The sequence below is a fragment of the Arachis stenosperma genome, chromosome 8 (assembly GCF_014773155.1).
Source record: "Arachis stenosperma cultivar V10309 chromosome 8, arast.V10309.gnm1.PFL2, whole genome shotgun sequence".
Classification (NCBI taxonomy): domain Eukaryota; kingdom Viridiplantae; phylum Streptophyta; class Magnoliopsida; order Fabales; family Fabaceae; genus Arachis; species Arachis stenosperma.
Window position 1 is genome coordinate 27,346,281 of NC_080384.1, and position 23,295 is coordinate 27,369,575.

Genomic DNA, 23,295 nt, shown 5'->3' on the forward strand with positions numbered 1-23,295 from the left:
GAATTGCAAAAATAACTTGAGGACAGCGTGACCATAATCAAACATCAATACGAAGAGGATGTAAACCCGACCTCACAACAATTTGTTTAAAACATTTTGAAAAAAGGATGGCGATTTATAAGAATGCCTCCTCAAGTCAAGAGATAAGGATCCGACCTTACTAAGTTGACACAACAAGTATAAAACAAGTTATCCGACCTCCCAAAAAGAGAGTCCAAAATAACTTGTAGAAGTCACATAGCAACAAATAGTAAGATTCAAGAATGGCATGACTGAATACTCGAGTCCGGCTTTATGAAGCTCGACCTCGAGTAGGGGCACTGGCTTATCATGAAAGCTAAGTCCAAAATTATTAAAAACTAAAGGCAACATTCTACAATGATGCTAGAGCACGAAAGAAGAACGTGACCCCCTTCCAGAAGCCTGAGAGCAAACTCAGATAAGGAAAGAGCTCTTGAGACAAAGGATGGCTACGGGATTCGCCGCAAAAGACCTCATCTTGATAAGAAAAAAAATATCAGGCTACTGAGTTCGGGCGAATGAAAGCTGACAACAAAAAGGATAGGACCCTACAAGATTACTGAGATCTTAGGAAAAGGTTATTACAAGGTGACTGACTTAAACAGCACCGAGCTACCAAGGTCGTGGCATGAAAAGGTACTAAAAACGAACTCTACTCCCTGATGTACTCTTTTTCCAACTTCATGATTTTTTCCCAAAAATTAAAGGATTCTTTCTGAAGAAGGGTTTTTAACGAGGCATCGTAGTAGAGACTAAGGAATCATAGATAGTGAGAAACCCTTAGTAGCAATAAAAGTACCTTCGCAAATAAATAAAGATCTTTTATCTCTTATAAATTCCTTCTCGTTTTTCTTTCTTTCTACGAAACGCGCCGACTTAAGCTCGACAAAGCGTGAAAATCCCATGAACCGACCTAGATGGTCGTCAGGATAAAACGACGAGGTACAAGTCGGTGTAAAGAGGTTATAAAAGTCGATCGTAATAAACTCGGAAATTATCTGACTTACAAGTCGGAAAAACCGAGAAAAAAGGAAACGCATCGCAAAAATAACCTAAATCATAAGAGCTCAATAAATCAAAAATTGAGTATAAGGAATACCAAAAAGAGATCAGGAAACCTATTGAAAGCACTAAGGCAAAAGGCTGTCCCGAGTTGTTAAGGAAAACTTAACTTAAAGAAAGGGACAGTCAGCCAAGAAAAAGGTTTTTCAAAACAAAGATCAAAAAGGTTTTTTCTAAGATTACTGAAATCTTAGAAAAGGGCTACTACAAAGTGTCTAATTTCGAGGGTAAAAAACTACCCAGGTCGCAACACACCTCCAACATAAGGAGATAAAACAATCCCTTATGAAAATTGATTTTCTACAATTAACACACACCAATTGAAGCTCGATAAACCGCAAAAATCACGGTCCGATCATATAGAAATCGCCTGGATGAAGCGACGAGGAACCAATTGGTGGAAAGAAGTTACATATGCGAATTGGAAAGAAAACACCTCGAAACAGCTCGGGCCAAACGGGTTGAAAAAGTTGTGTTTAGAACAAGTCGCAAAAGTAACTTAATATGCCCCTTGAGGCATAAATACGATCTAACAACTCGATCCACACAGATAACAAATGGATCGTACAAAATCTCAAGCCCACAATCTCATCTCTACAAGTTCTAAAAATAAACGACCTAGTATAAAATGGAACACTTTCACAAAAACAAGTTGTTCCAAGAAAACTCGTTCTAGCATTCACAACAACATAAGGATAACTTGGATTAAACGAGTTATGCCAGTCAACCATATTTTCAACGAAATTGTGTTAAGCACAAGTCGTGTCTATCTAAAAGAAAGCTTTAAAAGTGATTTGTATGAAAATGAATCACTTCAACCAAACGACTCGGATAGAAACGAGTTAAAAAGGAAGGATTGTAAACGTTTTTGAACAAAATCGAAACGTAAAAACTATCCTCCAAAACAACTTGGATAAAACAAGTTGTATCATACACAAGGACGACAACCTTGTAAAAACTAGAAAGGGGAGGGAATAAGCATATAATCCCTTCACCTAAGGCGCCAATTTATGCTCGACAAAGCGCAAAAATCACGAGCTGGCCTTTTCAATGGTTGCTCGGATAAAGCGACGAGGTATAAATTGGTGTCCAATGGTTATAATACGGCTTGATGATTTAAAACAACTCAAGCCCATGAGTTGAACAAAATCGAGTAAAAAATAACCATATGATCTAAGTAATTTGTATCAAAATAAATTGCGCAAAACAACTTGATATATAACGAGTTGTGCTTCAAAAAAGTGACTTGTATAAAAAACAAGTCATCTAGAAAACTCAGAATGAATGAGTTCAACAAAAAAAGGCTTCATTCGAAAATCCTTTCTGCTTGATTGCTCGAGTCCGACTTCATAAAGCTCGACCTCGAGCAGGGGCATAATGGATAAAGCAACGAAGTCCGATGGTTATAAAGATGATCTGATAGTTTAAAAGGATTCAAAATAAACAATTTGTACTTGAAACAAGTTGTGAAGTCCTAAAAAACAGCTCGAATTTAAATGAGTTGTATGAAATTAGATCAAGAAATAGCCACGTTTTAATTAAACGATTTGAAATGAAACAAATCGTAAGACCTTAAAACTACTCGCATCGAACGAGCTAGATGAGGTCATACTAAAAAATAATTACGAGTTTTGAAATAAACGATTTGTATCAAAACAAGTCGTAAGAAATCAGAATAAGTTTCAGAAAGGTGATTTGTATTAAAACAAGTCATGCATCCTCAAAACAGCTCGAACTGAACGAGTTGTACAAAATCAGGATAAGAAATGTTTTCTGGTTAAACACGATGTGCTAAAACCAGTCATACAAAGTCTACAAGCCCTAAATAACTCAAAAAGAACGAGTTGTACCAATCAGTCTTAGAAAAAAGACTTGGCCAAAAACAAGTCGTTTAAAGAGGGAAAAGTATTTATAGCACGCCAGGGGCATAAGGGTAAATTGACGCGATCATTAAAGAAACGCGCTGTTACCAATGTAACTGCTCCCACGTGTAAATGCGAAAACCCCAACAGACGCGACGTTTGATTAGACTTGGCGGTTAAGAAATTTAAAATCACGTCAGTTTTAAAAGTCACGTCAGCTACAGATCAAGTTCAATACTCGAATCCAACTCTTAAGAAAAAGAGATTGGACTCGAGTAGGGGCACTGTTCCTACCCTGACCCAACGCTATGGCCCAGGTCCAAATACGCCAAAAGGCCCAATCCAAAGATTGGCCTTCGTTATTCACCGACCTCTTTAGAAGAGGTCGGACTCAACACAGACTTCTTTCCAAGGAAGTCGGGCTCAAGAGATAGCTGGCAGATAACACTTATTCAAATAAGTAACTGCCCCTAAAATCTCTCTAACCACTTCTAGAAGCCATATCCCAACAATCCCTAGATAAAAGGGACGGTTATCCACCTAAAAAGGTGGCACTACTCCAACGGTGGTTATTGGATCACCACTATAAATACCCTGACACCCCTCAGGTATCTCTAAGTTCCAATACTCTCTAAACCTGCTTAACCCCATGCTGACTTAGGCATCGGAGTGTCTTTGCAGGTACCACCCCCCATCTCTTGGAACACACAACTCGGAGGCGACTCCCAGACGTAAACCAAGTCGGAGACCACACTCCTCCAGCGCTTGGGCTTCAAACAAGTCCAACCACCGTCCGGTTCTAGGTAAGCCCCGGAACACTTAGGAACACCGGTATTCCAGTTGTTTTAACCGTTGATTTTAATTAATATATATTATATATATTTTTTATAATTCAGATCAACGGTTAAAACAACTGGAACACCGGTATTCCCGGTACACCTGATAACCTTCCAATACTTTAATCTCTTAAATTAATTTTTGGAATAAAATATTAAAATTATACTAATTAAATTTTGAAAAATTGGTCCTTCATGACTATGTCGCTCTTCCGGAGTTATTTGCCATTTTAACAAGTCAAATGCCATTAATCATTACCGCAGGTTTGACTTGTATGCACTATCAACTTCAACGTACTATTCTGCATGCTAGTTTCCTTTACACCAGAATTCTTGTTCTCTATATTTAGGGATCTAGCAGTTTATTAGTTAATATTAATATGTGTCTTAATAAATTTATTATTAGTAAAAAAATTTAAATATTTTTATAAAAAAAATTAATTTATAAATTTAATTTATTTATTGGGATAATGGACAAAAAATAGAAACAATTTTTCATCGAGAGAAATCTTAAAATTAGAGGATTGTTTGTGTAAGCTAGCTGATGTGTGTATATATATATAAATATATAAATACTAAAGGATCATAATAATTTATTATCTTTTATTATTATTTTTAGTTATTAATTTAATTTAGTAATTTAATAATATATTTTAATTTAATTTTTAAATATTGATAATTAATTAATAGTCAAAAATAATAAATTTTGATAACATGTAACATTCTTTTTATATATATAAAGCTATTTAAAAAAACAAAAGTACAATTTTAAGGCCATTTCATATTTTATTGAACTAAAATAAAAAAATGCATCAGTTTATAAACAATTATGTTACATATATATTAAAATCAGTCATTAGTATAAAATATATATTAAAATATAAAAAATATATTAAAAATAAATTAAATTATATATATTTATATATAAATATATTAATTACTAATTTAAATGACAAATTTTGTTGTACAAATAAAATTTTTGGTTTGTAAAATATCACTGACCCAAAAACGAAAACAAAAAATTATTTTCTTTCTCTGTTAAGCATTATATATAAGTCCTGTACTGTTTGACCTACCTCTGGTTTACTTATTATTTGTTGAAGATAGAAAGTAGAAATACTCAAAATTAAATGGGCATGCCTCCTAGTTAGCTAGACCAATATAATAAAATAAAATAATATGATGGCTACTGAGTACTGATGAATCCATGACTTGATCAAGGTGAAATAAGCGATGCAACTAGCTGATGACGTATATATTAGGACTTTTTTTTTTAAATTAGGAATGTCGAATTCACAAGTTTTAAGATGAATATATAGAAATTATGTTATTTAAATTATAACTCATTGAACACACATGATATATGCTAGCGGAATACTCTAACTAACTAAACACCTAAATTAGCACAATGAGAATTTGGTAGAAGAAAAAAAAGAGTGAATACTCAATTCGACCCTTGAAAATTATTTTGAAAGGACTACAAAGTTCTTGATAAAAAAAATATCCAATCCAATTTTTTATTTTTTTTAGACTAATTAGCTCCTGTACAAAAAAAAATATTTTTTTGTCAAATGCCTCATTATTTTTTGAGATAATTATCAAAAACGGTTTAAGATTTTTTTTTTCAAAAAAAAAAACATGACAGAAAAATAGTCCAACTTAAGTAATAATTAACATGAAGCGTAGGCATGCTAAACTGTAAAATTGGAGTTACTTGTATGTATGATGACACAAATGAGTAAACGCCATCCAAAAGCTCCAAGCCATATACTACTAACAAGAGTTACTCAACATGCATTGAATTTGAAATATACTGAATTATTATTTTTGACGCCTTCAGGGGACACTATTTGACTCGGTTACTCCGATCATTCCAAATTATATATGCGAAGACTAGAACATTCTATATATCCACCATTATCTGAATGTCTTTGCCAACCTCATCGGCTTAGACCTAACCAGACAGATTCATATCATATATGTTGTCCTCTTGTGAACAATAATATATACATGAATAAAAAAGTAAAATAAGCTAAGGTAGTTATAAAAAAATTCAATAAAAATATAATCTTACTAACAACCAACAACGTAAGGATTAGGGACTTATTCATTCTTGCTTGCAGATTGATTACCATTTCAATGATCTAGATCAAGACAAAGGCCGAGTTTAAGTTGGAAACCAAACCAGATCGATATATAAAATATAGTATGGACCGCACATTTATAATACACCAAACTATTTAATTTGTCCATGAAAATTAAAGGTTATCTCAGTTTCTATTTTCCTTACGCAACCACATTAAATAAAGCTTATAGTAAAAGTTTTTGTGACGCCGGGCCGTCGTTGGTCACTAATCTTAACAAGGTTAATAATTTTATTACGATAAAAGTAGTCAAGAATTCATTTTAGTTGGCTAAGTCAATGATATATTTATTATTTTCAAAAAACCTACACAAAAATAAGCACACAATTTATTTAAATATATAATTCAATCAATTCAACTTATAAATAAAAATAGTACATACGCATATTTATACTAATAAGGGAGGGAGATCCTTTATGACTCGGGTGATATGGGACTAACTCATAACACAATATAATAATATATGATAAACTATACTACTTTAATTAACGACACAAACATAAAGATACATACTCCTGCATCATTTTTTCTAAGTTGGAAAGAGTTCTTGCATTATATCCTCCCTGGGATGTAAAAGGCTTATCTTATATTGGTGAAAGAGTCCATTGGTTAGTGCATTTGGTTTTGAAAGATGTGAAAAGGTATAACTCAACTTGATTCTTTTGACCATCTATATGTCGTAATGGAGTTAATACGATTTTTTTGCCATTTTTATAAAAGAGTATGTATTTTTGAAACCATCATGAATAACTCGACGATCATATTGCCAAGGACGTCCTAACAATAAGTGACATGCGTCCATTGGGATGACATCACACCACACTTTATCCTTGTATTTGCTTCCATAGAAAATTGGACTAAACATCGCTTTGTCGCTTTATGACTTTAACCTCGTTCTCCTTTTTTGACCAATGCAACTTGTAAGGATGAGGATATAACTCGGTTGGAAGCTTCAGTTTATCTACCATATAATTTGAGACAACATTTTCATAGCTTTCGTTATCTATGATGACCTTGCAAACCTTCTCATCAACAGTACATCTTGTGTGAAAGATGTTGTGGCATCGCCAACTCTCGTCTTCTATTACCCTTACAGTATTCAAGCTTTGACAAACTACTAAAACTTCTCCACAATCGGCTGGAACTTCTTCAATAGCATAGTTAACCTACCTTCCTCCTCTTGCTCCTGAATTGGTTCTTCATTAACCTCTTCCACGACAAGAGTGATAACCCTTCTATTTGGACAATCAGTAGCAATATGCCCAAAACCTTGACATTTGAAGCATTTCTTACCTGATGATCCATGTTCCTTGTTGCTTTTATAAGATCTTGTCTTCATTTCTTGTTGAACATCAAGGATGACATTTTTGTCTTTTGGCGATTGAGTGTTATTTCTTTATGCTCTTTGTTTTTTAATCTTCAATGACAACTTAATGACATCATCCAAGGTCCAATATGGTTGCAACTGAACGATACCAAAAATTTTTGTGTTCAATCTTCCAAGATAACGAGCAATTGTTTGTTTTTCAGGCTCTTGAATGTCGCACTTCATAAGCAACTCTTCGAAGTCCATTGTATATTCTTCTATAGATAATGACTTTTGCTTCAAATTATGAAATTTGATGAGGGTGTCTTGCCTGTAATGTTCAGGAAGGAACTTGCGCTTGAGCTTACGACGCATTTTATCCCATATCTCGATCTTTCTTCTTTCTTTTCTTTCTCGTTGGCGCTTGAGATTCTCCCACCATACTGACGCATACTTCTTCAACTTGATTGCTACAAGTTTCACACGCTTGTCGTCTGGAATATCTTTCAACTTAAACACTCTTTCCATTGTGTAAAGCCAGTCGATGAAATCATCAGGTTGGAGTCTCCTTTCAAACTCAGGAATATTAATTTTGATTCCTAAGTCTTTAGTTTTTGTGTTGTTGTGTCGTACTTTTCGTGTGGACAAATCTTCAGACGAAGAAGAATAATGAAATAGATTTTCATTATCATATTCACTAGAAGCTAGAAATGTCATCACTCTGCTTGCCATGATTATTTTGAGCAGCTTCATATTTTGCAAGTTGCTCTTGCAACTCCTTAATTTGACGGTGCAACTCTTCCATTTCAATCTCTTGAGTAGTTCTATGCTTTGGAGCCATCTCTTACTACTATGCAATGAGGTTAATGCTTGGGAATCGATGATATGATGATGATGCACAATGATGATGAAAATGCACTAATGATGATAATGATGGGAATGAACGAAGATAACTACCAACAAAAAAGGCACCAAAAGAAGAGAAAAGAACGATATTACCCAGAAACAATACATACTTGGAGACATTGCTCTGATACCAAACTGACGCCGGGGCATCGCTTGAGTCACCAATCTTGACGAAGTTAACAACCCCACTATAATGAAAGTAGTCAAGAACTCACCTTAGTTGTGTAAACCAAAGATGCAACTCTTACTCTTAAAGAGTTTAGAAGAAAATAAGCACACAGCTCATTTAAATATGTAACTTAATCAATTCAGCTCATAAACAAAAAAATACATACGTATATTTATATTAGTAGAAAAAGGAAATTTTTATGACTTGGATAATGTAGGACTAACTCATAACACAATATAATAATATAGGGGTAAGTACGATTTTGGCCCCTAAAGTTTAGTGCCAGAATCGAAATCGTCCCTCTTGTATTTTTGGATTTAAAATCGTCCTTAACGTTTTTTTTCGTATTAAAATCGTCCTTTTTAATAAAATTTTTTGTTTTATTCCTAAACTACCCCTACTTTAATAAAACCACCAAACCCTACCCATCACCACAGCGCCGCCAGCAACCCTAATCGCCAGCGAGCCACCATGACACCACCTTTCCCCCTCTCCCCTTTCTTCTTCCTCTTCTCTCATCTCTTCTTTGTCCCCTTGCCCCACTCTCCTCTCCTCTGCCACCGAACAGCCGCCGCACCCCTCACAGTGACGGCGTTGCCACCCAACCTTCGCCACTGCGCCCTTACCAGCGTCCCAACCCGTCACCACCCCTGTCCGAACCCTAACCCAGCCAACCACCCCCGCGACCCTCTACCCTCTTCTCCACCTCGCGTCTCCTCTCAATGTCGAACCACCATCGCGAACCAACCTCCCCATGGCCGAACCACTAACCCGTAGCCTCCACCATCGACGAGCCATGGCGACCCAACCCAGCGCCGCCGCCGCGTCCAGGCCCCTCCCCTTCGTGCGAAGCCCTTTCTCCTTCCCAGATCTGAATTTTTTTCTCTTTTATTTATTTTGTTGGTGTTGGTGTTGGTGTTGGGGGAGAGGGAGGAGGGAAAGTGGAAGAAGCCAGAGAAGAAGAGGAAGAAAATGAAGAGGGTGCTGTTGAATTTGCTGTTGAATTTTTTTCTCTTCTGTTTATTCTGATTCTGCTGTTGAATTTTGCTGTTTTTGCTGTTGAATTTGCTGCATTTGTTGAATTTTGGTGGTGGTTGTGGTTTAGGGTGGTGGTGGTGGTGAGGAAAAGGGGAGACGGGGAGGGGGAGAGGGAGGGAGGAAAGGGAGACCGGGAGGCGGGTGGGGGAACGGGAGGGGGGAAGGGGAGACCGGAGGTGGGGGTGGGGGTAAGGGAGGGGGAGAGGGGAAGGGGAGACCGGAGGGTGGGGGTGGGGGTGAGGGAAAGGGAGGGGGAGGGAGGAAAGGGAGACCGGGAAGGGGTGGGGGAAAGGGAAGGGGGGAAGGGGAGACCAGAGGTGGGGGTGGGAGTGAGGGAGGGGGCGGGAGGAAAGGGAGACCGGGAGGGGTGGGGGAAAGGGAGGGGGAAGGGGAGATCGGAGGGTGGGGGTGGGGTGAGGGGAAGGGAGGAAAGGGAGACCGGGAGGGGGTGGGGAGACCGGAGGGTGGGGGTGGGGTGAGGGAAAGGGAGGGGGGAAGGGGAGACCCGGGGGGGGGGGGCAGAGGGGAGGGTATTTTTGTCCAAAAAAATAAAAAGGACGATTTTAATACGAAAAAAAACGTTAAGGACGATTTTAAATCCAAAAATACAAGAGGGACGATTTCGATTCTGGCACTAAACTTTAGGGACCAAAATCGTACTTACCCCTAATAATATATGATAAATTATACTACTTTAATTAACAATACAAACATAAAAATACATGCTCCTATATCACTTTGTCAACTAATTTGTGGACGTAAGACACTCTTTAACTAAAGCTTATCATAATTAACAACTCTTTCAAAAAATAAAAATAAAGTGAAGATGAGTATATACTAAATCAAGTAACAATATTATATCATACATGCTAATGACATTTTTTACTTCTTTATTTTTATGGTATCAATATGTATAAATTAATCATCGCATATCATACAGAAATAAATTCTAAATATATTTTTAAAAATATTATTCGAACACTAAAATTAATTAATAAATCAGTAACTAATATATATATATATATATATATATATATATATATATATATATGTGTGTGTGTGGTATAATTTATTTTAAATATGTAATTTATATTTTAACATATATTTTATATTAGTGCCTAATTTATGTACCTTATTTATTTTGATGTACGCTAAGGTAGTGAACTCGTAGTTTTTACCTCGACTCAAAAAGTTAGTACAAAATCGTAAGTCGTTGAATTGTAAGACAAAATATAAACGTAACTCGTAAAATATAAAATTAAAATTTATAAAAAATTTGATAACACAAATTCACAAGTTACAAAACTCAATCACAAATCAAAACACAAATTCACAACTCACAAATTTATATGACATAAAAAAGTTAAGTAATAAATAAAGCAACTAAACTAAAGCAATGAACAACTAATTACGACATAAAAAATCTGCTACCTTTGCTTGTGCATTACACCATAATATAAAATTTTCAATCATCCTTCACAGAGTATTCATTCACTTTGTAGCAGAAGTATTTGGTTTTTGAATAACTATGTCCAATGCCATAATAATAAATTAACAATTCCACAGAAAAAAATCAACTTGCAAAAAAGTGAAGAACAACTTTGTTGTGACTTGTGAACACAAATCACTAAAATGAACAATCACTGAACAGAAGAGGCGAAAAAGATTTAAGACTTACCTAAAATCACTTATAAACAGGGGAGGCGAAGAGCACAGCAAACAAGCAGTAACAACCAATTATGAACACTGGCAGTCAATGACACAGAGCAGTAGCAACACTAAGTTAGCAACTTTTCAATGCAGAATGCAATCACAGTTGCAGTCAGGGAGAGCTAGAAAGACAGAGATACACTCACAGGCGGCATCACAACAAGTCTCACGGATCACAGTAACACAATTTTTCTTCTCCGATTTGGTGATTTCAAAATTCAGAGGGAATTCAAAGTTTAGAGAGAGGGAAAGTGATAGATTGAATGAGGTGAAAATTGAAAAGGCAGTCATATATTGAGGTTAAATTGCTAGGGTAAACGGTTCAGGAAGAATTTGTAGAGACATTTACCTTCTTCACTTCAAATTGGGCTCTAGGATTTGAATTGGTTGCAATTTGGACCAAGAAAACTGCTTCTAGAATTTTCTTTAAACTAGAACGCAATCTCGCCGGAAACTCGCGATTCCAGCATTTGAGGATATTTTCTCGACGACTCAGCACGAAGCTGCTTCCTAGTAGAGTCGCGATTTTAACTACCTTGATGTACGCGTAACATAATTAAAATATTTTAGTTAAATCCTGAAATAATTTAAAATATCTCTATCTTGCTACCAAAGAAAGACTTACATTAAATTTCCATTCTTAGGAACAAGAATTCATTTTCAGCACACTGCTTTTGAAAATTTATGATAAACAATATGCTTGTTTTATTTGTTACTTTCGTTTATGCCTTAGGTAAAAGCAAAGGCTTGTTGAGTTGTTGCTATACATTTGCTGTCAAGAATTAAAAAGTAGGTAATTTTACCATAAGTAGTGTTAAAATTGCGCGTTGTTTGGATAGCCGTTTCAGAAATTCCCAAATAAAATAGAACAGTTATAACACGATAATTAGAATGAACCAAGCTAATCCTACCCAAATTAGACATGAGCTGTGATTAATGAGATACTTAGCTGAACTCTTTAACTCCACACTCTGTGTCGTTATCAGATTATAGTATTTACCGCGTTTGCGAGTCGCTTTCATTTCTTTACAAGCCACAGCCCACACCTACCTCCAATGGATTTAGTCCATTTCACTTTTCCTCTATAAATACCCCTCCCCTCAGTCTCACACCCTCTCCAAAACCAAATTGAGTTATGTTCCCTGTAAACACAAAAACAATTAATTAATTCAGAATCCTATTTTTTCGTCTTCTCTGGAAAACAAAAAAATGGTTCTTAGAAAGGGATTGCTCATCGTTAACCACCAGGAGGGTTCTAACTGGGAAACATCGTTAAGTATGGAAAACGCTCGCTCCATCATAGCCAAATGGGACCCACTTCCCAACGGCAGCGAAAACAAAGACTCAACTCCTCTCTTCACTAACACGCGCCAGGAAGCCAAACGGTACCTTAACGCCGTTTCAAATCTACATTCCGCTATGCAACACCTCCTCACACTGGATTCCTCCTCGGACCGGCTCGTCGAGGCTTGTTCCCTGATGCAAGTCGCCATGAACAGGCTCGAGAGAGAGTTATATCGTGTATCAGCTGAGATTAGGGACCATGTTGACGATGATAATATTCGCCATGCTGCTGCCAAGGAGGATTTGAAGGCAATCGTGGAGTGTATGTTCTTCGCTGGATATGGCAAAGAGTGCGTCCAGATTTACACCAAGGTCAGAAAGTCCAATGTCACTGAGGCACTGCAGAATCTCGGAGTGGAAAAGCCTAGACTCTCTAAGATGAAGAAGATGCAGTGGGAGATGTTCGATTTTAAGATCAAGACCTGGCTCAACGCCGTCAAATTCGCCGTCGGAGCTCTGTTTCCCGGCGAGAGGAGTCTCATTAACCAAATCTTTCCCTCTTCGGAGAACACGACCGTAGTCGAGTCCTGCTTCGCGGAGATTTGCAAAGACGGTGCCGAAATGTTGTTTCTGTTCCCTGAAATCATAGCAAAGTGCGAGAAAACGCCGGAGAAAATGTTCCGACTACTCGATCTCTACGAAGCACTCTCTCAAAATTGGCCTAAAATCAAGGAGATATTCTCATACGAATCAACCTCAAGCGTAAGGTTACAAGTCGGAGTTTCACATATGAAAATCGGCGAGGCCGTTAGAGCAACGTTATCGGCCTTCGAATCGGCGATTACGAAGGAGTCCTCAAAGACGCCGGTCCCCAGCGGCAGGATCCACCCGCTCACTCGCTACGCCATGAACTACATCTCATTCCTAGCCGATTACAGCGACGCGCTCACCAACATACTCATCGATTCGCCAAAGACTCCCATGCCGGAGTCCTACTTCCGGACACCGAAGCTCGCGGCGAAAACTCCAGCGCCTCCGGAGCTGGCGGAGCGGCTGGCGTGGGAGATTCTTCTGCTGCTCTGCAAGATCGACGGAAAAGCAGAGCTCTACAAGAACGTGGCGCTGGGTTACCTGTTTCTTGCGAACAACATGCAATACGTGGTCACAAAGGCGCGGAACTCGAAACTAGGTTCCATCCTGGGCGACGATTGGCTCGCGAGTCATGATCAAAAGGTGAAGGAATACGCATCCAAGTACGTGAACATGGCGTGGAGCATGGTGGAGATGTCTCTGCCGGAGAATCCAAAAGCGGCGATGCAACTGGCGGAAGCTTCCGCCAAGTTCCATATCTTCAATATGGCGTTCCAGGAAGCGTGCCAGATGCAGTCCACGTGGATCGCACCTGACCTGAAACTGCGGGATGATATCCAGAAATCGGTAGTTTCGAAGGTGGTGCCTAAGTACCGGGATTTCTACGAGACGAATTGGGTCGGGTCGGATTCGTTTATAGCGTTCTCACCCGATGATTTGCAGAATCATATTTCTTTTATTTTGCATGATGTTGAAGATCCGTGCAGCATTACTACCCATTTTTCTTCTTTTCTTCGATAGCAAGCTTGTTCCACGTCATTTGTTTTAATATTTCATTTTTCTGTTGATGCAAATAGTAGGATGAGGGGTTAATTAGGTGTATAATCTGCATAGAGACTTAGAGAGTTATGTGGGGTACAGTGGAAACCATGGAGTATAGAATTAATTATGTTGCATCCAATTATTGAGATGCTTACAAGTTACAACAGACATAATAATGCTAGAATGACTTTGTTCTTTTTTTTTTTTTGGTGATACATTGCTTTATTCAAGGTATATATATAGTCTTGAATGGATTGTAATGTTATGAACAATATTATCATAAGACACTAATAAATGATCTTACATGTATTTTTCAAAAAAGACGTAGTTTAAAAGGTATTGTGTGACCTGATTTCTTTCATTTAAATTCAAGGCATCGAAGGCGATTAGGATATTTCTTCTGCAGCAATAACATGAGCAATGAATCTCTCTCATTTGTTCTGCATATTCTTTATTTTATTTATTTATTTATCTTTCTGTTTGTTTGTTGAAATTAAAGGTTCTTCATCGTTTTCATCTGCTATATAAGATATTCAAATCAAATTGCACTAAGCTTTCCTTGATCGAAACAACAACTGTCACAAATATGAAAGTAACGCAGGAAAAATATATTGAAAATATAAATATTCTATATATTAACCTGTCACAAAAGGATTCATGGTCAATTTTCTATGTATTGAAAGCCGGCAAGCTTTTCTTTTTTTGGGTCATTGAAAGGTAAATAGTAGTTGGCTCTAGCCCACAAATACACGACTTTAAGTCTATTGATCCAAGAAATTGAATGGATCATATAGGCCCAAAAGAGTTTTTCGTTGCACTTTGTAAGTCTAACCCAAAAGAGTTGAATAACAACAATTCATCTTTTAATGAATTTGTCTGAACGTGTCCAAAAAATAAATAATGTATTTGTCTGTTAGAGATAGGGCTAAGAATGATCTATTGATCTCTTGATAGGCATCTATATAATAAGATGGATCCAGTCAAGCAAACCTAGTAGCGAAAACACATCAAACAAAAGAGTAGCTACCATCATGTCCTTAATACCCAAAAACAAAAAAAGCTACCCTGAGTCCAGTGCCCACAAAAATGAGCTGTAATACTAGAAAGACAAAGAAATTCAGATGCAGTCGACTTACGTGAAGTTGATATTTAAGAGTCGTTAGATGAATTGACTGATTTGACTAAATTTTTATTTAACGGCGCTTAGATATTAACTTTACGTGAAGTCACCTGAGTTTTCACCATATTTTTTTTGTTATCAACCATTTAAAAAAAAAAGATAAAGCTTTGTTTATTGTATAGTGTTTGTACGTGCGTGTAAATATATTTACAAAAATTAAGAAACTAAAATGATTTTAAGAATAGAACGAGTATATAGCATTATTGGAAACAAATTTCTTATAGAATACGCCAACACGGCACTATAGGTTAGACTGAAAATAAATGATATGTATATAAAATTGGTCATGCATAATGGAGAGCAATTTTGTTGAAATTCGACATGTAGGTAATATTTGGTGGAAAAATAGAGACAGAAAAATTGAGATTGAGAGACAAAGACTAAAAGACAGAGATCGAAATAAATTTCAGTATTCTGTTTGGTATAAAATGAGAGACAAAAATTGAAATAAGAATGAAACTCTAATTTAATTTGCACACAGAATAAAATTGGAATTAATTAATTGAAATAAAGGTATTTTAGGTATAAAATGTTTAAAGTTTCAGTTTCCATCTTTAAAAATTTTAGTCCCATGTGTTCTTACTTTTTTAAAGTATTGAAATACTGAAATTTTGGAGATAAAGACATAAATTTTAATATCAATTTCTGAACCAACAAATATGATACCGAGTCTCATTCTCTCAATACCTCAAAACAAACGCTACCGTAATGATTGAAAAAATCATAAAGACGTGTTGAATAATATGTTAAAAAAAGTGCCAGTTACATGTCTCACTCTGAAACTATAATTAACTTGCGTACTCTCATGCTCATGCAGAGGTTACAACTGGTTAGAAGTATTTGCAGTTATATTTAGTTATTAGAAAAAAAATAAACTTCTATTAAGATTCTATCGTAATTTTTTTAATTATTAGAATTCTTTCTATAAATAGAAGTTATAGAATTAGAATAAAAGGTTGGAATCATTTGACAAATACTCTAAACATCCTAATGCTACAAACAGATTTATAGACAAAAACCAAATATTCCTTATACATTTTCTTTCAGTTTTTCTTTACTTTTTATTGTACTTTTTCTTTTCCGTTGTCATTTATGCATTTAACTTTTACCTTCAGTTTCTCTTTCTCTTTCATCTTATTCAGTTTTCTTTATATTTTTTTCTTCCTTTTATCATAAATTTTCTATTGATATTATCTTTAACTTGAGAATCCATAAAAAAGAATAGATTTTGCTCTCAAACTATTAAATATCAAACCACCATCAATTTACTAAAAATCAACGAAACATTATACAACAATAAAAAAATTATCTTGTGAATACTTGAAGATTGCAGTCTCTAACTTTGGTTGATTAAACATATACATGCAAGGCTGCAACCAATAACTTATGCTCCATATAAATATTAAATATGTCTCAAGACCAAAAAAACCATTAAAATATCATTAAAATATCATTAGAGTTTATTGTTTTTAGTTATTATTATTAATTATTAATTTAATTTTTTAATTTAATAATTCAACAAAAACATATTTTAGTTCATATTTTTACGTATTAAATAACTAATATAATTATTTACTAAAAATAATAAATTCTAACTATTTTTTAATATATATATATTTTTTAAATTAGACATGTAACTATGCCATAGACTTGTGAAGTTGTTAATCTCTTCGTATCTAATTTTATAAAAGCTTATGATCCAACAAGAAACGCACGATACACCCAAATATTTTAGAGCAATTTTAATATAGTATATTTAGATTATTACTTTTGTTAGTTGAGAAATGTTTTTGATTAGGAGAAGTCGATTCAAAGTTTCAAAAGGATGTTAGAATAAAAATAAAGATCAAAATAACATGTGTGTAGAAATTTATTGGAAGTTATTCTGAACGTATTCAATTTGGTCATTTTTGTAAATTGAATAAGTATTTTGTTGAGGAATTGAATAGGAGCTCGAAAGGAAAATTGGACGGTTATGTTGTGGCGAGAAATTGAAGGTTTTCACTATGTGAGAAATTTATGAATAACGTCCCTGGACAGAAAAATGAAAACGGTTATCTGAGGATTTGCATACAAAGCAATATTGTATAATTAAGGATCGGTTATAGAATTAGACTATAAATATTGGAAAGTTTTAGGAAATAAGAGTTGGAATTTTAATTCAGAAATTATTCACGCACACTCATATCCCCAGAGACTTTCTGAGTCTGTTTCGAGTTAATTATTTGTAGGGTTCCTTCCATGTCTTTATCTTTTCAATTTATCTTTTTGTAAACTTTACCTTTCAAGAAAATTTATGTTTCAAGCAATGATTAATTTTCGAATGCAATTTATATTCCAGTACCTTTAATTTTCATGCCAAAAGCCCTTTGACCCAGTCGAAGGCACCTTTATTACTTTCTTTAAATTTCAACGCAACCCTTTTCAATTTCAACCAGTTTTCTTTTTGAATTTGTTGTTTTTAACTTCTTTTATCCTTTTACAAATTTTTATTTACTCTTTATTTCAATACCTGTCTACTTCGAGACACTTTGATGCACTTATAGAAAACTGGTACCTACAAAGAGGGGTAGGTTTCGCTCCCAGACTATTAGATATCGAACCACCATCGATTTGCTAAAAATCGACAAAACAATTTGGCACGCCCGGTGGGACAGTTTTAAATTGAAGTGTGTCAAATAATTTTTAGTGTCATTTGGTGTATGCGATTGAGAAGTGGAAAGATCACTCACATGGCTGATGAAGTATCAAATGTGAATGGTGGTTCGTCCACCAATGATAGCATACTAGTAATTGTGCAATCTGCGGACGTGACTTCACGTTTGGAAGGTGTAATTGGAAGTGAAAGTATAGCAGTTATTACCGTACAAACTGGAAGTGTCGGACGTAATATTCGTCTACGTGGTAATTTGCCACTAATACAACCTCCATTAACCACTGGATGGCCTTCTTACCTCCTGGTTATACACCACCAGTGAGTGGTTTTGCTCCTCATATTCGTTTCAGGAGTATGAGTGGACTGAATAATCCTCAAAACCCACAACAGCATTCCAAATATTCTCGTGATTATAATGTGGGTTCTACATCGAATGCTGCTAATTCCATGACAGTATATCGACAACATGTATAGGAAAGTCATCACGACTTAGTAAATTTGTTGACTCAACAAATGGCCACAATTCTAAATCCTATGATGGCTGATCATGAATTGAAATTTGAACGCCTTGCTAGACAAGTCGAATGAATTACTCGAATTGTGGATTATGAAGAAGGTGAAAGGCATGATGCCAGGGGGAATAATGAAGGATTCAAAAATGTGTTTCAAAATGAAAATAATATTTTAAATAGAGAAAATCCTCATATAGTACCTCGTGGTCAAGATGCTGATGAGGTTTGGTGCGGTATTTATGACCCACAAACTAATCGGCAAGTGCACCGGGTCGTACCAAGTAATACCTTACGTGAGTAAGGGTCGATCCCACGAGGATTGATGGATCAAGCAATAATGGTTGATTAAATTCCTTAGTTAGATGAACAGAATAGTATGTTGAGTGTTCAAAAAGCATTAAACAGCAATTCAAAATTTCAAAAAGCAAGTAGCAATGAGTTGGGAATAAAATATGGAGAAAACAGTTAAGGCTTCAGAGTTATCTATTTTTCGGATTGATCTTTCTTACTAACTATTTTAATCATGCAAGATTTAATTCATGGCAAACTATATGTGACTAGACCCTAATTCCTTAGACCTTCCTAGTCTCCTCTAAAATTCATTAACTGCCAATTCCTTGGTCAATTAATTCCAATTAGAAGGTGATGATCAAATTCCAGTTTATATGCCACAAGAATCCTAATTATCCAAAAATAAGGGGATTATATGTCACGTATCCCGTTAAATACAAACAATTAGAAATTCAGGATAATATGTTTTCAAGCTATTATTCAAGTAAAGAGCTTTTCCAAGTTTTACAAGAACTCAATTAGAACATGAGTCATACTTCCGTTCCACCCAAATTCATAAAATAAAGAACGAAAACAATTATTGAAATATAAATCAAAACATGGATTAAATTAGAAAGATCAAACGAATCAATCCATACAAATAGACAGAGCTCCTAACCTTAACAATGGAGGATTAGTTGCTCATGGTTCAGAGAAGAAAATAAGAATTCTGGTAAAATGTACCGAGTTTTTCTAATGGCATTTAGATTTCTATTTATAACTAATCATAATAAATTTAAAATCTAATTATCTAAAATTAAAAATAATATCTTTTCCTAAAAATAAGATTTGAATTTAAATTTGAATTAATTAACAAGTCTTCAGCTGATGGGTGGGAACCACTTGATTTGTCCATTCTGCAGCTTCTAATCTATGTTTTCTGGGCTGGAAATTGGGTCAAAACAGCCCAGAAATTGCCCCCAGCGTTTTTCTGCATTTTCTACACGTGGCGCATGTCACGCGTAAGCGTCAGTCATGCGTACACATTGCTGGTCTTCTTTCACAAGTCACGCGGACGCGTCGGTCACGCGGTCGCGTCGCTGAGCAAATCTTCAATTCACGCGTGTGCGTCAGTCACGCGCACGCGTCGCAATGGATACCTCCAATTCACGCGCACGCGTCAGGCACGCGTGCGCGTCGCTCCTCGCAGTCATCTCCTTTGATTCTTGTGCTGCAGAAACTCCATCAAATCTAGCCGAATGCTACCTAAAATAAACAGTGTTGCACACAATTCAAAATAGCATCCATAGTGGCTAAAATATAATTAATTCTTGATTAAACTCAACAAATTAGATGCAAATTCACTAGGAAAAGACAGAAAAGATGCTCATACATCACAATACCAAACTTGAACTGTTGCTTGTCCTCAAGCAACCAAAACTAACATATGCTTAGGATGCGAATTTGCATGAGAATGAGAGTTCGATTAAGCTCATGTCTCTTTTTATAGTGGGGTTTATAACTGTAATCCTGAATAGGTTTGGCATCTCACTTTCCTTTGAATCAAGAGGATGTCATTGTCATTCGGAATTAGAATCCAGATAATATTATGAATTTTTTTATCTTTACATTTCAGTTTAATCCTTGAACACAGCAAAATTGACTTTAATTTATTTTTTTTGGTGCTTTGCACCTTGAGCCTAGCCGTGACTTTAAATGTTTTGTCTCAAGGATTACTTGACACAGAAACACCACAAGCACTTAACTGGGGGACTCTCTTTGAGTCCTGATTTTTCTTTCAGTTACTCCCAGACAGTGGTGCTTAAAGCCTTTGGCATACTCTGTTAAATGCACTTGGTCTCGACTCTAAGTGTTCTGTCTCAAGGATTACTTGACACAATCACACCACAAGCATATGACTAGGGAAACAACTCTTTGACCTCTCTGTTCGCATGGCTTGGGAACCAATAATTTCAAATGACGTATGCGCGTCATGCATGCGCACGAGTGGACGACCATTTGTGCAGATGACGCGCACGCGTCAGGGACGCGTACGCGTGGTAAATTTTTGTGCGTCTAGCACACTTCCTGCCCCAAGCCAGCATAACTCTCTTCCCAAACACTCTTTTACGTCGATTTTTCAGGTCACGCGTCCGCGTCGCTGACGTGCCCGCGTGAATGGTGAAAATCACAAACGACGCGCACGCGTGGGGTACGCGTATGCACGGTCATGTTTGTATGCCAAGCATCGGTCCAGCGCCACTGTCGTGCAAATCTCTGGCAAATTTTGTTTTTCACGCACACATGACTGACGTGTTCGTGTCAGCGACGCTTGCGCTTCGTGCACTTTTTTTTAATTATCCGGTTCCTGTTCTAAAATAGCTGCATGATCAGAAAATTAGTAAGAACTCAATAAAAATCAAATAAGTAAGAAAACTACTACTACGAAAAATAACTAAGGATACGAAATTATCGGGTTGCCTCCCGATAAGCGCTCTTTTACCGTCACTAGCTTAACGGTCAGCTCCTCTAAGGAGGAGGATCACAGGGGCTCAGCTCTTCACCCTTTACTTTGAACTTCTTTCCTGTGTCTCTATAACGTAGCTTAATATTCTCCAAAGAGAGGATTCTGATTACTATATAAACCCATGCTGGATTGCTGTTCAACACCACCTTCATTTTTGGGGAGAAACCTTCAGTGGGGATCTTTTTGTTTCTCCATCCTCTGGGTACTTTCTTCTTTTTGGGAACCTCCTCCTTGGTAGGTGATGCATTTCCAACACCAAACTTAGGTTTGATATCAAGAGAAATTTTATTGATTGTTGCCAAGGGAGGTTTGAGCTGCAGATTCTGCTGTGTATCATCAGGAGATTTTTGAAGGGTTGGATCAATAAGCTCAGTTTGCATGCACTTCTCTTCTTCACCTACTGAATGTACATCTTTGAAAACATGGAAGATTAGTTGCTCATCATGCACTCTAAGCACTAATTCGCCCACTTCTACATCAATCAGAGCTCTTCCAGTGGCTAGGAATGGTCTTTCTAGAATTATAGAGGCATTCTCATCCTCCCCCGTGTCAAGAATCTCAAAGTCTGCTGGGAGGAAGAACTTACCCACTTTGACTAAGATATTCTCTACTAATCCGTATGCAGGCTTCATAGATTTATCTGCCATCTGTAATGCTATCTTTGTGGATTGTGCCTCTTGGATTTGCAGCTTCTTCATCACAGACAAGGGCATTAAATTGATGTTTGCTCCCAGATCACATAACACTTTCTCAAAGGTTGTGCTTCCAATGGTGCATGGAATTTGAAAGCTCCCTGGATCTGGCATCTTCTTTAGTAAGTTATTCTGAATGATGGCACTGCATTCTTTAGTCAGGACCACTGTCTCATCTCCCTTTAAAGGCTTCTTCTTTGACAACAGTTCCTTCATGAACTTGGCATAGAGAGGCATTTGTTCCAAAACCTCAGCAAAATGAATATTGATTTGCAACTTTCTGAAAACTTCCAAGAACTTTGAAAACTGTTTGTCCCTTGTCTCCTTTTGAAGTCTCTGAGGATATGGCATTTTAGGCTTGTACTCAGGAGCCTTTGGCAAAGTAGGATAAGTGTCAAGAGAGTCTGGAAATGGGTTGTTGGTGCACGAAATTGTGATCATCAATGGCGCCATCAACATGGTACGCTCAATTGCAATCTCAACTCTTTATCACAACTTCGCGCAACTAACCAGCAAGTGCACTGGGTCATCCAAGTAATAAACCTTACGCGAGTAAGGGTCGATCTCACGGAGATTGTTGGTATGAAGCAAGCTATGGTCATCTTGTAAATCTCAGTCAGGCAGAAGCAAATGGTTATGGATGATTTATGAATAAAGCATAAAATAAAGATATAGATACTTATGTAATTCATTGGTGAGAATTTTAGATAAGCGTATGGAGATGCTTTGTCCCTTCTGTCTCTCTGCTTTCCTACTGTCTTCATCCAATCCTTCTTACTCCTTTCCATGGCAAGCTGTATGTTGGGCATCACCGTTGTTAGTGGCTACAGTCCCGTCCTCTCAGTGAAAATGTTCAACGCGCTCTGTCACAGCACGGTTATTCAGCTGTCGGTTCTCGATCATGTCGGAATAGAATCCAGTGATTCTTTTGCGTCTGTCACTAACGCCCCACAATCGCGAGTTTGAAGCTCGTCACAGTTATTCAATCCTTGAATCCTACTCAGAATACCACAGACAAGGTTTAGACCTTCCGAATTCTCTTGAATGCCGCCATCAATTCTAGCTTATACCACGAAGATTCCGATTAAGGGATCCAAGAGATATCCACTCAATCTAAGATAGAACGGAGGTGGTTGTCAGGCACACGTTCATAGGTGAGAATGATGATGAGTGTCACGGATCATCACATTCATCAAGTTGAGAAACAAGTGATATCTTAGAACAAGAATAAGCTGAATTGAATAGAAGAACAATAGTAATTGCATTAATACTCGAGGTACAGCAGAGCTCCACACCTTAATCTATGGTGTGTAAAAACTCCACCGTTGAAAATACATAAGAACAAGGTCTAGGCATGGCCGAATGGCCAGCCTCCCAAAGAGGGTTCAATCATAAAAACATGATCAAAAGCTCTAAAGTGATCAAAAGATTCAAAGATCCAAAGATGAAAATACAATAGCAAAATGTCCTATTTGTAGAGAACTAGTA

At 36.6% G+C, this 23,295-nt stretch overlaps 1 protein-coding gene across 1 annotated transcript; it reads left to right on the forward strand.

Annotated features, from left to right (window-relative positions):
• The first annotated feature begins 12,263 nt into the window (after window positions 1–12,263).
• On the forward strand, window positions 12,264–13,949 carry LOC130945690 (exocyst complex component EXO70H1-like). The gene has a single exon (XM_057874392.1). It carries the CDS (start codon window positions 12,264–12,266, stop codon window positions 13,947–13,949), a length of 1,686 nt encoding a protein of 561 aa, XP_057730375.1.
• The last annotated feature ends 9,346 nt before the right edge of the window (window positions 13,950–23,295 follow it).

Excerpts from the sequence above, each read along its gene's own strand:
- LOC130945690 (XM_057874392.1), top strand. The coding sequence starts at position 12,264 with ATGGTTCTTAGAAAGGGATTGCTCATCGTTAACCACCAGGAGGGTTCT.